The 16560-nt window shown below is 41.4% G+C and overlaps 1 protein-coding gene across 2 annotated transcripts in view; it reads left to right on the top strand.

Annotated features, from left to right (window-relative positions):
• Positions 1-313: 313 nt before the first annotated feature.
• RAB3GAP2 (RAB3 GTPase activating non-catalytic protein subunit 2) overlaps positions 314-16560 on the top strand; it is a 75871-nt gene continuing 59624 nt past the window's right edge. For both annotated transcript variants that reach the window (XM_080939235.1, XM_080939234.1), the window contains exons 1-2: positions 314-501; positions 15230-15294. In XM_080939235.1, coding sequence (XP_080795361.1) covers positions 390-501; positions 15230-15294 — 177 coding nt within the window. In that variant the 5' untranslated portion in view covers positions 314-389. The remainder of the gene's footprint in view (positions 502-15229; positions 15295-16560) is intronic.

Below are 16560 nucleotides of genomic sequence, written 5' to 3'. Positions count from 1 at the left end.
AGCACACCAACAAGATTGTTTGGGTGACTCAATAGCCCCCGCGAAGTCCAATTAGATCACCTCTGGAGGAAGGCCAGAATGACTGGACAAGCTCGCGCAAAGCGGGGAGACCTAAGAGTGCTGCCAGGCGCCACGTCTAACTCTCAAGCACTGGACCGCGAGTCACGTGTCCTAGGCTGCGCCCTCCCTCGGCTCGCGCTCGGACTGCGCACCGGATGCCTGCGCATGCGCAGCGCCCCATCTCTCGGGGAGTGCTGACAGCTTCCGGTCTGGCGTCTCCGCCCCCCGAGTGGCTGAAGCTTTTGGGGCTCCGTGCTTTCAGCCCTAGGGTAGAGTGGGCCGGGCGTGGCTAGGGACCACGAGCCCCGCGAGGCGGGGTCCCTGCAGCCATGGCCTGCTCCATCGTCCAGTTCTGCTCCTTCCAGGACCTGCAGTCCGCGCGCGACTTCCTATTCCCACAGCTGCGGGAGGAGACCCCCGGCGCCCTGAGGAGGGACCCGAGTAAGTGTCACCGCCACCCGGACGCAGCTGAAAGCCTCCCCTCGGCGGCCCGTCCCTGTCAGCCTCAGCTTTCCGCGTCTTGAGTCCGGTCGCCTGTCTGTCACCGCTCCCCACCCCCTCCTTTCCAGTTCCAGCTTCACGTCTTCTCCCTCTGTACACCACCTGCTCCGGGATCGCACCCCCCGCCCCAGTCCCTGCCTAATGTCAGTCCTCCACTCTGTGCTTGGCCCCAACTCCCATCCCACTTCATCCCTGGGACTGTGGCCTTTGCTCTGCTTAGCATCCCCACCCTCTTCCATCTCTTTTCTGTCATTCAGATATACGAAATAAATGGCCGATTGGCAAGTGAAGGGCTTTTAAGGTAGTGGTTAAACTCCCAAAGAAGAAAAGTAACCTCTTTAGGAAGTGAGGAGAATCCAGGGTAAGTTCTAAAATTACAGCCACATGGTCAAGAAAAGTTAATTGGCGTTTATTGTGGTGAGAAACAGCACCTGTTATTATCATCAAACAATGTTAACAAGCCCTTCTTCAGGAGTATAAATCCCAAGTCTGGGTTATTAGATGCTGCCTATTACCTGAGGATTTATTATATGCTCCTTTGTTTCTCCTTCTGAAAGAGGGTATCTTGCGCTGCTTTATTTTTAATATGAAAACCATTTGTTCTGTAGCTTAGCTTTGCTACTCTGTGCTATAGCAAAGTGGTGATATAAAACCCAGTAATAATAATAATAATAATAATAATAATAATCCTCTCCCTTTCCACAACTTAGAAGCTATCACTGGGCACTAGGAAGATTTGGCCTCACACTCAAGGTCAGCTTGGGTCTGTCTGAAAAATGATGTTTGAAAATATCAAATCAGAAGTGAAGAGTCTGTACCAGTCTGCTGCATGCTGCTTAAATTTGGTAGTTTCTGTCCTGTAGGACCTATGACTCACTGGTAATATCGCACGTGATTGAGGGTGTCCTAACATGCTGAATGGCTTAGTAGGCATGTGTGTTGAGAGAGAACTGAAATGCTTGCTGTTTGTCCAAGTAAGCAGGTGAAGCTTGCACAGTAGAGAGACATCCAACACATGGTATGGCATCTGGAGTAAGGGTATTAATTAATTAATTAATTAATTAATTATGAAATGTGGTTTCAAGGCTAAACATATTGTGTTGTGAACTTGCTACAGAGGACATAATCTTAGAGATTGAAGTTGGGGAGTCTTTGTAAAGATTCTTGGGAAGATGGAAGAAAATGGCAGAGAGGGGAAACAGCAGGAAATGTTTCAGAAGCTGATGTGGCTCTGGAGAGGTTCTGATCCTGCTAAGGGGTGGTCAGCAGTTTGAAAAACATAGAGGTCAGATAGGACTAAAAGAGCGCCCAGGGCTTTGGGGAAGATGACAGTGACTGGGACCCTAGCACCGTTTTAGTGGCCAGAGGTGTGGGTGTAGGGCTGGAGGAGTTGGAAGGCAGTTAGTGAACAAGGTTGTGAAGGGTAACAGACGTGGGGTTAGAGATGGGATGTAGAGAAGAGGAGCACACTTAGGTACCTGTTGCCACCGTCCCAGGCTAGGCCCCCATTTCTCAGCCTGGGCCTACTTCTGGGCCACTCTTAGCTTCTAATTAGCTTTCAACAAGTGTTCTGGTAAGCTTCAGTGTGTGTGTGGGGGGGGGAGGGTATTCTCACATTCGCCTTCTTATAATCCATAGTGTTTTTTAAAATTGTGCTTCAATTTAAAAATCAACAATTCTGGGCCTGTGAGACGGCTCAGCAGGTGAAAGTGCTTCCTTCTAAGCCTGAGTATCTTGGATTGATCCAAAAACCCCCTCATAATGGAAGGAGGGCACTGACTCCTGCAAGCTCCCCTCATCCCTGCACGTATGCCATGACCCAGACATGTGTCGGTGAGTACACACACACACACACACACACACACACACACACACACACAGTTTTTAAAATCTAAAATTCCAGTGTGGGTTCTAAAACCCTTCCTTTGCTGCTTCCCTGTCCATTAGTTTTGAGACAGAGTCACACACAAGCACAGGGTAGCCTGGGATTTGCTATGAACCCAGGCTATCCTGTCCTCAAACCTGTTCTCTTGTCCAGCCTCTTGAAGGCTGTTGTGCAGATCCCACCATGCTTATTTGTGCCCGAGGCCTTTGCTCTTGCTGTTGACTGTGCCTGTGAGGTTCTTTGCAGATTTCTGTGTGCTAGTCATGTCTTTGAGTGTCACTTAATGTCCGCTCCTCGAAGCAGCCTTTTCTGATCACTCACTAAACCCCCTGTTCCAGCTTCTTATTTTCAAACTTAGCATCGTGTTTTTGTCACCTTTTCCACACTGTCCGTGTGGTGCCCCGGAACTTAATATGACTTTTGAAGCTTTAAAATATGGCCATGCAACTGAGAAAACGCAGCTTTAATTTAACTTAAAAGCTAAATGTGGATTATGTCTGTAATGACTTTTTTGGTACAGGGCTCAATGATAAAAATCAGAACTATATAGACCAAGGACATAAAGTGAACTTGTCTATGACCGAGAGCATACAGGACTCATCTGAGGACACACAGTGAAGAGTGGGGCCAGTCTTAGTCTAGCCAGGCGGGAATGCAATCACCTAGCATCTAAATGAACTCTGTCTATAGGCTGTGCACTTTTAAATTGGAGTCTTTGGCTCATACGAATGGGCATTGTTATGGCTGAAATTCACTCATTTGGAAAATAAACAACCAGCAACCCCCATTCAAAAATTATATTTAACTTGTGTTAAATGCAGCCTTAGTTTACAGAAAAGAGTTGAAAACTTTTACTAATAGTGTATTTGGCTTTTTTGAAATGACTCTGGCCACGGAGAGTCTTTACAAATTTTCGAATCACAAAAACTTCGACTTAAACTTTTGTTATAGTGAAAATTGTATAAAGTAAGAGTGAGGCTAGGAGCTACAGTGTGCTCCAGTGGCAGAGCGTATATGTGGCGAAGTCCTGGGTTCAATTCTTAGTACCAACTGAAAGCAAGTGAAGGTAGCAGAGCCGCTAAGTAGGGTCTGATAGATTGCTGATGGCTGGTTGCTTCTTTTCTCTTTGATGTTTTAAATGGTTATTTTACTGGGAATTTTCTCTCAGATACAGTATTATTTTGTTAACACAATTCATCTCAAGAGGATATGTAAAACAAAAGATCTAGTTACTTGTGAATTGTGAAGGCTTAACACTTAACAATACTTTAATAGTACTTTTATTGTGTATACCAGCTATAGAAGACAATGGCTACCTGGACACCCAAAACCTACAGACTACAATGCAAATGGCTTTTTGTTATTTTGCATCATTAATTATAAGACTATAGTTTGTAGCTTTAAAATATCTTGAACTCTGGCGTGGAGAGATGGAAAAAGGTTAGGAGCACTTACTCTTCCAGATGACCCAGGTGTGATTTCCAGCATCCAACCACCTGTAACTCCAGTTCCAGGGGATCCAAACCCTCTTCTGGCCATTGGGGTCACTAGGCACACAAGTAGGCAAAATATACTCATATATAAAATAAAAATATAAGTAAATAATGAAAGATTTTGAACTCTCCTGTTTCTCAAGTGTACTGGCTGGTTTTATGTCAATTTGATACAAGCTAGAGTCCATCAGAAAGGAAGGGGCCTCAATCCACAAGATCCAGCAGTAAGGCATTTTCTGAATTAGTGATCGATGTGGGAGGCCCAGCCCATTTTGGGTAGTGCTGTCTCTGGGATGGTGGTCTTGGGTTCTATAAGAAAGCAGACTGAGCAAGCCATAGCAAGCCAGTAAGCAGCAACCTTTCATGGCCTCTGCATCGAGGTTCCTGCCATGTTCCAGTTCTTATTCTGGCTTCCATCAAAGATAGACTATGATGTGGAAGGGTAAGCCAAATAAACCCTTACCTCCCCAGCTTGCTTTTGCTCATAGTGTTTCTCATTGGAGCAATAAAAACCATAACTAAGACACCAGTGTTTTCAATGAACAGTAACCTTTAACAGTAGTTAGAAAGCAGATACCTATTTCAGACATGAGATCTGGTTTTACTACTGTGTAGTCCTCATGGGTACGTGTGAGCCCGATTACACAGTAGCACAGTTTTCAGTGAGGCTGTTTTCTAGTTTCTGAAGCTTATGCTTGAGTTGGGAAAAGAGTAGTTTCTTAGTTTAGGTAATAGTTGTTTCCTGTTGGCACGCTTCTAGAAAAGAGAAGGAAGCATCTGGTAAGTGCCGGAGCCACCAGGACTAATGGCAAGTCAACTTTTTACTGTAACCTTTGGTGGGTTTACTTGCATCATGGGATATAAATTAAGTATACTGAATATTGGCTTTTTATACACAGTAAATATTACTTTATGAGATTCTGCTGCAGAGAGAAGCAAGCCATTAGTAGAAATTTCAAGTTACCAGATGTCTTTAAAAGAGGAAGAACTTACCGAGAAGTTCTTATCAAAAGGAAATGGGCACTTGAGTGTTCTTTAGCCTCTTCATTTAGTTGATACTATATTGAGCACCTCCTGGGAATTAGCACAGCGCGAGGGTGGGAGGTAGGCAAGCTTGCTGAGTTGTATTGCGCTCTGCCACTGATCACACTGCATTGCATTAAGAACAACAGGATAGTGTCTTGTTAAATTGTCCAGGTGGAGCTTGAACTCATTGTGTAGGCCAAACAGGCTTCAACTGCTGATCCCCAAGGCTTGACTCACCAGACTTGTGAGTTGGAGGGCAGCCTGGGAGAATGTGGTAATTGCCCAGGTGACAGAACAGAACCAGAGGGAGAGTGACAGACATAGACATAAGAAACAGACTGACTCCACATGGCCAAAACAAAGTTTTGAAACAGAGCAAAAAGACTCAGTAGTTCAGGATTTCAAAACATACTATAGAGCTACAGTAACCAAAATGGTGTGGTATTGTCAGTCAGAGAGACAATATTAAAACTCCTAGGTGCCTGCTATCCTTGTATTTTTTTAGCAAAAAGGAAATCAGAAGTGTCTTTCAACACAGATCATTAAAATTTAAGATATATCTTAATGTTTTACTGGTACATAATGACACATGTGAATCCATTACAGCATAGTATTTCAGTTCGAGTGTGTCATGATCAGATTGGGATGATCTGCATGCCTGTCACCTCAAGGCAGTCACAGTTTCTTCCTGTTGGGAGCAGTTAAAATCCTCTCTGCATCAACTTTTGAAATATACAGCTAGTGACGTCACCTGTCGTTTCGGTACTGTGCTATAGAACTGCAGTCACTTCTCTGTCCATTCACATCTCTATTTCCCACCGCCACTGTCACATCTGTGCCAGCCTCTCCCTCAGCCCCTGTCACTGTTCTCACACCTTTACCAGCCTCTGCCAACCACTCTTCTTGCCTCTCTGTTTTCATGAAATAAATGTTGTTGTCAGTTCTTTGTTTCAGAGACAGGGACTGGCTATTTGGCTCAGGCTGGCCTAGAGCTCGCTATGTTGCCCACACTGCCTTTAAACTCAACAAAATCTGCCTCAGCCTCCCATGTGCTGAGATTATAGACAGGAATCACCATGGCCACTTACACTTTCCACCTTCCACATGGGAATGCAAATACATGGCGTTTGTATTTCTGTATCTGACTTGGCTCATTTAACACTATGTCCTTTCTGTTTCATCTGTATTGCTGAAAATGAGAGCTCATTTTTAATGGCCAAATAATATTCCCTTTTGCACGTGTATACTACATTTTCTTCACTGAACCAATAAATCTCCAGGCTTAATTCTGTATCTTGGCTGTTTGACCAGAAGGACAGTCATCACAGGAGTGTATCTCTTCCACCTGCTGATTTCCTTTGTTTTGCATCCAGTCACAGGAATACAAACTTATATCAGTTCTGTTTCTAGAGTTGTAAAGAATTCTATGCTGTGTTCTCTGGTAGCTGTACTAACTTGTAGCAGTGTAATGTGTATCTGCATCACAAGTGTTTCTCCACATTGCCAGTGTTCCATTCTTACTACTGCTCTTTCAGAAAAACTCCTCTTAATATGGTTTTGATTTGGCAGTTACTGCTGTTGAGCAGTTTTCCATATAGTTCCTGGGTATTTTGTCTATACCATTTACAATTGTCCATGCTCTTTACCCATTATCTATACCATCTACCCATTGTCTGTGCTCTTTACCCATTGTATATACCATCTACCCATTGTCTGTGCTTTTTACCCATTATCTATACCATTTACCCATTGTCTGTGCTCTTTACCCATTATCTATACCATTTACCCATTATCTACACCATCTACTCGTTGTCTGTGCTCTTTACCCATTGTCTGTGCTCTTTACCCATTGTCTATACCATTTACCCATTTTCTGTACTCTTTACCCATTGTCTGTGCTCTTTACCCATTGTCTGTGCTGATTGCTCATTTTTAATTGAATCATAGTTGTTATTTTGTTATTGTGTGGCTTGAGTTCTGTATGATCCTTGGTTCTGTCAGTTCCTTGCTGTTACCCCTTGGATTGGTTTTTTGGTTTTGTTGTTATTTTTTGATCCCACCCCTAGTATCTTTACCTACAATCATGTTCTGAAGTGTTTCTTCTATGTTTTCTAGTAGCTTCATAGTTTGAACTCTTACACGTCTGATTTATTTTTTATTGATTTGTATATATGGCTGTTGTGTAGGGCTGTTTCACAAAAGCTCTATGCTTTTACTTTGAACATATTAATATTAGTTTGTCATTTGTCTTTAGCTTTATTAATGGGAAAGAATTTAAGATTTATTTTATTTTATTTTTCTATTCTTTAAGACATCATACTTTTATCCAATATATTCTAATTACACCCACCTTCCAACCTTTGAACTTCTCCCAGATCTCCCCATGTCTCTGTTCCAACTTCATGTCCTATTTTTTTTTTCCTTATAACCCACTAAACCCAGTTAGAGCTGCCCATATGCACATGGGGCTAGGGCTGCCCACTGGATCATGGGAAACTATAGGAGCTGCACTCTGAAGGAAAGTGGCTCTTCCTCTCTGCAGCCACCGACTGCCTGTCGCACTCTCTTTCTCACCTGTGCTGGAATGCTGACTGGCTGGATCTTACGCAGGTCTTGTGTAGGCAGCCACAGTTGCTGCTTGCTTTTATTTTGAACTGTTTTCTCTTTCATTGATGTACTTATTGATTGTTGTCCATTTTAATGCCATAGATTGTCTCTGCCAAGTTACTCATCTCTCAAGAATGTGACAGGAATAGTCCTACATGTTTTTCTCCCAATTGAGCTTTAGAATTGAATACATTTTAAAAGCCAGAGCCATATTGGGATTTTGATAAGCTTATATTCATTTGGAGAGGGTTGGCATTTCCTATGACTAGACATTCTTCTTTCATGCTAGATTCACTGAGTGTAATAGGCAGAGATGATCTATATTATAGATGCCTGTGTAAAATGTGATATATGACTTACGTGTAAAATGATTATTACAATCATCTTAACACATCTATCGCCTCCCATCCTGTCTTTGGAGGATGTGGAGGGCAGAGCATTTCCTATTTACTTTTAGCAATTATACAGTGCAGTGTGTACCTAAGGCAGCTGTTGTCCTTATTTCAGAAATGCTAACTGTGAAGCAAAACACATGATAAACAGGCATCTCTATTTCCTTTCCTGTGCATCCAAAGTGTTACAGGTGCTCAAGTGATACTGTTAAAACCATCAGGTTTTCTCGATTGCACTTGAAACAACACTCCATAATTAGGATACAAGATTCGGTTAGTATTCAGAGGATCTTAAATATAAAAAATGATTTCCACAAGGAAAGTGGTTAAGTATTAGAAAAGGTTAAAAAAAGAAGATGCAGAACTGGAGCCTCTAGACTACTCGGAGATTAGTTTCATTCATTTTATGCCCTTGTCACATTTCACACTGGCAAGTGTTCGCTCAGCCTTGGCCGGCGGGGTTCCCTCTTCTGTGCCGTGCATGTGCCTCTGCACATAAGAATCTTCTAAGACTCTACCAGAAAATTCTTAGAGCTGATAAATACCGAGCAAAGGGAGCAAGATACAGCATTACAAACTATTTAAAAATTAACTTTCCTTTGTACAGACATGCTGAGAAAAGTTAGGGAAACAGCCATTTTCACCATAGTCTCAAAAGCAAACAAGAATATTAACCTTAGAATAAATGTAACCATTGAAGTGAACGACCTCTATGGGGAACTTGAAAATACTAAAGAGAGAAGCTAAGGAAGACACTGGTAGGTAGAAAACCCTCTCATGCTCATGGATTGTGAAAGAACCTGTAGATTCATTGTAACCCTGATCACAATTCCAGCACCATTCCTTGGGGAAATGAAAAACCAAAAATCATAATTCACATGAAAGCACAAAGCACCCTGGTTAGCTGAAGCATCCCTGAATAAGAGATGACGATGGAGGAGCTGAGGAGTCACCACTGGATTCAAAGCTTCCACTGGGTCACAGTAACGAATGCAGCATTGTGTTGAGACAGAGATAAACAGATTGATGCAATGGGAGGTCTGCACACCTTTCAGTTACCTGGTTTTTGACAAAGATGCCAAAAACATACACTGGAGAAGAAACCATATTTTCATCATATGATATTGGGAAAACTTAGTGCCTACATGTAGAAGAACAAAACTAGATCCTTAATTACCATCACAGACAAAAATCAACTCCGAATGGATCAACAACCTCACCTAAGACCCAAAACTCTGAAATGTTTAGGGGAAAATGTACTCTGTAACATGTGCAGAGCAAGGACTTTCTTAAAAGGACTCCGGTTGCTCAGGAAACAAGGCTAATATTTGGCAAACGGGACCCCATGAAATTAAAATTTTCTATTCAACAAAAGTAACCGAAACTGCCAATAAACAGGCAGCCTACAGAGCAGGGGAAACCAAAAAAAAAAAAAAAAAAAAAAACCAAAACCCTTTTCTTAGCTACACATCTCACAAAAGATTAATATCTAGAATAATAGAGATCTCAGAAAACTAATGACATGAAAACAGGCAGAATTGATCTGAACAGAGTTCTTGCAAAGCAATATAAGTGGCCAAGAAACAGTTTTTTAAAGTGTTCATTATCATTAGCCTTCAGGGAAATTAAAATTCAGCTTACTATGAGATTTCACCTCACTATAATCAGAATGGCTGTCATTAAGACAACACCTGCTTGTGAGAGTGTGGAGAAAGAGGGACCCACATTCACTGTTGGTGGCAGTGGACATAAACTGGCATGGTGTCTGGAATTAGTGTGAAGGCTTCTCAGAAAGCTGACACTAGAGCTATCACATGGCCCGACTGTACCACTTCTGGGTTTTATTGAAAGGGCTGTGTCCCAGGACATTGTGCACACCCATCCCACTGCTGCTCAAGCTGTCCACAGGACACCTGCCAGCTCATGATGGATGGAGTGATGGCTCATGTGTATAAGGAAATTAGCATTTAGTGCAAAGGAAAAATGAAATTAAGAAATTTTCAGAAAAGTGGATGAAACTGGAAAATACATGGAGTGAAATAACAAAGGCCCAGAAAGACAAGTACCACATGCCCTCCTCTCATGTGGATCCTAGACTGGGATTTGTAGATTTCCGTATTTAAGGTGGAATGATACTTATAAAGGCAAGGAAGCAAGGAAGAAATCAAGAGAGATACAGGGGCCCCTTTTGAGGGAGATAGTAAAATATGTTTGAAAACTAAGAGAGGGTACTAGGGATATAAGGACTAAACAGAATTAATGGTAAGTTATTTTAATATATAAAATATATTGTCTTTAGTACTGACCCATTTAAAAACCAAAGTAAACAGAAAGCACATGTGGTCTTTATGTATGACTACCTCTTCCATGATCACCTGGAAAGATAGCTATATAGGAAGGCATGTAGTTAACATGACAGGCTAGGCAAAGATCAAATGTGGGTGAAAGTGCAGTGTTTGCAGCTTGGTGACTGCAGCAATGAGGCATATGTAGCTGTTAGCTTCACCCTGCTAAAGAGGAAGGTGGGGCAGCAAGGGGTTAATTAAACTGCACAAGCTCCTACAACTCTCCAGGTAAAAGTTAGTATCTGCTCCAGGCAGCCTAATACGGCATCATTTCTAGCTCTAGATTTGTCTTAGCATCGTAATCACCGGCAACATGTACTAGTGAGCATTTGGACTGTGGCTAGTACAGATAAGACTTGCTCAAAGTGCAGGATGCACTGTGTTGTAAAACTTGGTATGGGAAGTCTTACTATTTCATTTATGTATTAGAATTATAACATCTGCCTATATTATATTAAGATATAGTATTAAATTTAGTCCTTACCTTTAAGTGCAATTACTAGATAATTTAAAATTACACATGTGGCTGCTGTTGACCCTGCATGACAGTGAATGGGCAATGACTGATGGCAGGGAGGAGAAAATAGTGTCAGGCCATTTGATCTATGTTGACCTTAGTGTTCCTAACTCTGTGATCCCTGGGCCATCAGGCATACATGTGGAATTGGGTAGGTGTGTGTAGGTGGGAGGGGAATGAGTCAAGGACCGGAGCCCTGGACTCGTGCAAGCTCAAACAGTCCTGGAGAAAGGAGTGGGCTCCAAGCCACCAGTCATCCTGACTCTTTAGTTTCCTTCTCATTCTTTTGATGTTTCCCCCACACACACATAGGGAAACTGACAGGAGGTCTGTGATTCTAGGGTTCTGAAGGCAAAGAATATGCTTGCTGATTTATTTTCTGACCAGTTTTGTTAGGTTGTTCTTCTATAAAAGGAGAGAGACATGCATTGGTGATAGTGTCACTTACAGAGTTACTTCTGGGTATTGAGTGGCTCGTGTTTATTTAAGGGGAAAAACAATTGTAATCACCCTATAATGTGTCCTGTAGCCTTCCATGTTGATGTGTGCCACACAGCTCATGGTGCAAACTGGGAAGCTACCACTGTGGTGGTTGGTAGTGTTTGGATCACCTCAGAAGTTACCCCTTAAGGTCCTCATTCCCCCACATACCTACATTTTACTTTAGACCAGGGCTAAGGACTTTTAAGTGATTTTAAGACTACAGAAGATACAGACCTAGTTGCTCACCTAAGAGACAGTCACTGTATAATATTTCTAGCTTTTCTTTAGAAAAGATAATAGATAGCACATTAAACAAATTAATCTTATTTCCTCATGATTACATGAATTTTCTAGACCTCAGGTTTTACAGAAATGTTCCATGTTAACATAAAATTAAATAGTTAATAATTTAATATTAAACATGGTTTGCTTACCTATAACCTTGGTTAATGATTAATCAGTAAAGAAACACTACAAATAACATGGATCTTGGGGATTGCTCAGGCCCCCGTACTTGCTAGTGAACATGTTACTGACCCAGCTGTCTGTTCATAGTCATCAGACTTCGAGAAATATTCCCATGACCGCAGGAGCTCTCTGGGTTATTTTTCTTTTCCTTCGGTTGAAAGCAACTTTCTAACCAGGCATTGAAAAGTGGGTAAGCCTTCATTGACACAAATTTTTTAATATATCTCTCAGGGCTGTTCTCTTCAGCATAGTTTAAATCGTAACATGAAGAGATATTGGATCTCTGTAGGGGCAGGAAATCTAAACAACTGCTGTCTTCCGCTTGACTGTGTGAGTCATTTGTGAATTGAGTCAGGTTCTTTTTATAACAATATAAAGGAAATATAAAATTCCTTTTATAGTACTGTACATTCAACAGAGATTTTGTTCTTTAACTGAGCTCTTTGGAAACTTTCTTTCCGATCTGGTATCTAGCATGGAAAAGATGCTACTTTCTGAATAAATGAGAGTGAATAAATGGAACTCACTCTGTAGATCAGGCTGGCCACAAACTCAGAAGTCTACCTGCCCCAGTCTCCCAAGTGCTGGAATTAAAGGTTTGTGCCACCATTGCCTGGGTTCTAAATGAGGTTGACTAAGTTGTCACAATCAATCCAAAGTGAGATTGTTTGTTCTGGTGATGCAATAAGATGAATGAAGAATTGAAAATGAAGTTTTGCCAAAGAACAAAATTTAGTTGTCCAAAAGAGTTTGAAGACATTGTTTCATTGTATAAGATTTTATAGGATCAACTCAGTATCTACATAGATCAGGCTGGCCTCAAACTCAGATCTCCTTGGCTTGCCTCTTGAGTACTGGTATTTAAAGGTTTGTATCACCACTCCTGGAAAATGGTTCAAGTTTTTAAAACCTCTCTTAAGGTCTTAGTATCAAGGGGATATTTCTACTTAAAAAATAATTTTAAAAAATCAACAACAAAAACCCCAAACAAATAAATACAGGCCAGGGCACTTGCTCTGTTGGTGGAGTGCATGGAGACTTGGATGTGATTCACACAACTACAAAACCCTGGTGTGGTGGTGCATGCCTGTAATTCTAACATTCATGAGGTGGAGGAGGCAGGAGGATCAGAAATTTAAGAGTCAGCCTTGGACCTGTAGCAAATCTCAACTAGCCTGGGATATAGGAGACCCTGTCTCAGAGACAGAAACAGAAAGACTGTTATCAGTTGACCTTTTCCACAAGCCTTGTCTTTGTTCATCCAGAGGATCTGATTTCTTCTTCTGGCTCCGATGGGCACTCACACACATGTGCACACATGTATACTCACACATGAAAATGAATAAAAATAGAAATGATGATGGTGATTATTCACAGAGTGTGTGTGCTCCCATGTGCGCATGTGCATGTGAGTATACCTACGACATGTCTCTCCTTTCCAGGGTATGGAGCAGTCTCAGCATTTACTGTGCACTATAGTTAAGTATTCATCTCCTACATAAGGTAGATTCTTAAAGACCAAGGAATGCGTTTGTACTTTTCTTAGCTCCTACTACAAGGTCGGGTACATGGTATTTAACAGAGCGATTGTTAATTGACTTAATTGACTTGTATCTGGAAATCTGTAGGCCATGTGATTTTAATCAAAGGGTGGTGTTATTTTAGGACTTAATATATGCCTAGCAGTGAAATTTGGATTTTAGGAAGCAATTATTTGGCATTTAAGTGCTGAAGATTAGACTGTTGTTAGTTCAAACTAATTGAGCAGTGTGATTCCAAGTACCAGATTGTAACACTTGGAAATCATCCCTGCCTCCTTTGTTTTGGCAATCTTTAAAGCCAAGTATGTAAGTGAATGTTCTCATTACTTCTTTCTCTAAATCTTCAAGATCCTGTTCATCTTTCATGCTGACTTTCTCTCAGGGTTTGAAAGCTGATTGCTTAAACATATTCTGTTTCTACTTCATGGTTGCTATATTTGATGGCTAAATCATGAAGGCTAGCACTGAGAACTTAGGCGGCAGATACAGCATCCTTTAGTCTGCTGTTAAGCCCTTCTGCAGCCTGTAGTTTTCAGAGGCTCTATTCAAAACTAAAGCTTACAGATGAGGTCATTTGCTTCCTTGGATGTAGGAAGTGCTGCATCTGGGTTTTGAACAAGCATTAGGTACTTTGTAATGCATTTTATAAATAAAAAATTTATATAATTCAAGTAAAACATCTGCAGTGTGAGTCTCAGGACTGATTTTCTGGAACTTCGTTGGTTTTTAACTTAATTTGGAATGATAGAGTATCTCATTCTTGTTTCTGATTGCTTGAGAATGATAATTTTATTGCTATGAGTAAATTCTGAGCAAATTATATAAAAATCAATATGAGCCATTCAAAGGATGGTGGTTTCCAAACTTTCCTGAGGGTTTTAATTTTTGTTGCACATTCTAGTGACTATGTTTTAACCTAAGGAGATTATCCCAAGTGTAAGAAATAAGAGTATCAAAAGAGGGTGAATGGGAGGCTTGTCTTGTTTTAGAATTCAGGTTGTCTCCACAGATACCTTGACCTATCAAGACACAACAGTTCAGCTTTCCAGCACTCTGGGAGGTAGACAGAGGTTGGTCCCTGAGTCTGAGGCCAGCCTGGTCTGCAGAATAAGTTTCAGGATAGTCAGGGTTACGCAGGAAAAACCTGTTTCAACAACAACAACAACAAAAAAAAAAAAAAAAAGAAAGAAAGAAAGAAAGAAAGAAAGAAAGAAAAAGAAAAGAAAGAACAATTCACTTTGAAACTATCTGTATGAAATTTTATGTGTTTGTTGTTGTGTATTTATTTAAGTAATAAGTATTTCTTAAATTTTGTGTGTGTATAGTTTTTTTTATTTTTGTTTTTGAGACAGGGCCTGGGGTAGCCTTGGATGTCCTCAAACTTGGCTATGTAGTCAAGGCTGGCCTTGAATTTCTGAGCTTCTGATCCTTCTGCCTCTACTGCCCAAGAATTATAGGCCTGTATCACCATATCTGGGTTAATTTTTAACTCACCTTCACATTTGATTAAACGTGGATCTACTCAATGTCCAGTATTTTAAGATTTAAGTAATTTGCACAGTTTTGCTAAATTTAGATTTGTAAATCAAGTAGGTTCTATGCTTCCTGGTTCATACTGTATGTGACCAGATCCTGAGGTAACAGTTTATGCAGTCACATTCTTCCTTGCCATTGGCATTAGACAGACGTGACTTCTGCTAGAGGTGGTGGCAAACATCTGTGAATCCACTGCTTAGGAGGAGAGGCAGGAGATCTGTGAGTTCAAGGCCAGACTGGTCTACATAACAAGTGTCAGAACAGCAAAACAACAAAAGCAACAGAAAAAAATTGTTATTGCTATATTGAGAGGAAAAAAGTTTTTAAAATATGTTGAGCCTTTTAAATTTAATTTCATGTTTTCTCTCTCTCTAGGTAAAACATCAAACTGGGAAGATGATAGTTGGGGAGCATGGGAAGAAACAGAGCCTCAAGAGCCTGTGAGTCTTTATAAAAGCATGCTTTGTTTTTATTTGTGTGTGTGGGTGGGGTAGGTGTGAGGTCAGAGGAGTCAGCTCTCTCCTCCCACCTTTAGTGGGTTTCAGGAATTGAACTCAGGTTGTTAGGCTTCACCCCCGGGGGCCATCTTGCTGATGCACTGCATGGATTTTGACAGTAACATTTTCCTTTTGGAATGATAGTGCGTGTTTCCATATCAGGCTGACATTTAAAAAAATCTGTCACAAACATTTTTATGTTTAATTAGTAGTCACTAACTAGATGCATTTCAAGGATTTAAGGATCTTCGTGATTTGACAAATAGTTGGGCATTGTAGCCTAAACTACAAGAAAAGACTTTAGACTTTGTAGTTCATGATGAATGTGTCATTGGCTGTGGTCCTGGAGGGCCACATCAAATCCAAGGGCTTAGCATCTGACAGTGCCCTTCTTGCTACATCATAGCTTGAGAGAAGATGGATGAGGGACAAGAAAAAAGGGAGGAAAAGTGTGTGTGTGTGTGTGTGTGTGTGTGTGTGTGTGTGTAAGAGTAAAATAAACCCAAACTCACCTGGCTCACAGCAGGCCCACTCCTGTTATAACAGTCCCATCCCGAGAGCAGCATTCATTTGCTCGCTCTGCCTTTGTGACATCACTTCTCATTGGTTGTCAACTCCTCATTTTAAGATGGGGGTTAGGTGTCTAACATGGCTCTGGGAAACTCAGTGGGTCCATAGCACCGGGCGATAGAGAATGTTGCTTGCTTGGGATTGTTTATCCCTCAGCTCAGGGAGCGTTTGTTTGTGCCTGTCATATTTCAGGCCCTTTTAGGTGCTGAGAATATAGCAGTGACCAGAGCAGACCAAGTCCCCGTGCATCTTAGTATGCCTTCATCTGTGAGTCATGGAACTGCTTTAAGCAACAGGAAACGTCATTCCTTCACATAGAAGGAAATCCAGAGCTAGGATAGCTCCTACGTTATTTGGTCAAGTGGTTGAGCTCTGTGTGTCAGCAGGCTCTTCATGTCTGTCTGTCTGGCTGGCTTGTTTCTGTCACAGGCAGTGTGGCAGCACTGCTGTGACCAGAGGGGGGAAATACTTGGACCTTTGCTTGCTCGTCTGTGGAAATAGCTCTACTTGAAAGCCACTCATAACTCTGCCACATCATTTCTTGGCCAAATGACATCCAGAAGTAACTTGTTTCTGAAATCATTGACTTTGACTTTTATGTGTGGAGAGACCTTCTCTTTCATTCTATGACTTGGGTAA

This window comes from Micromys minutus, assembly GCF_963924665.1.
Source record: "Micromys minutus genome assembly, chromosome: 1".
Classification (NCBI taxonomy): domain Eukaryota; kingdom Metazoa; phylum Chordata; class Mammalia; order Rodentia; family Muridae; genus Micromys; species Micromys minutus.
This window is presented reverse-complemented; position numbering and strand designations above follow the sequence as displayed.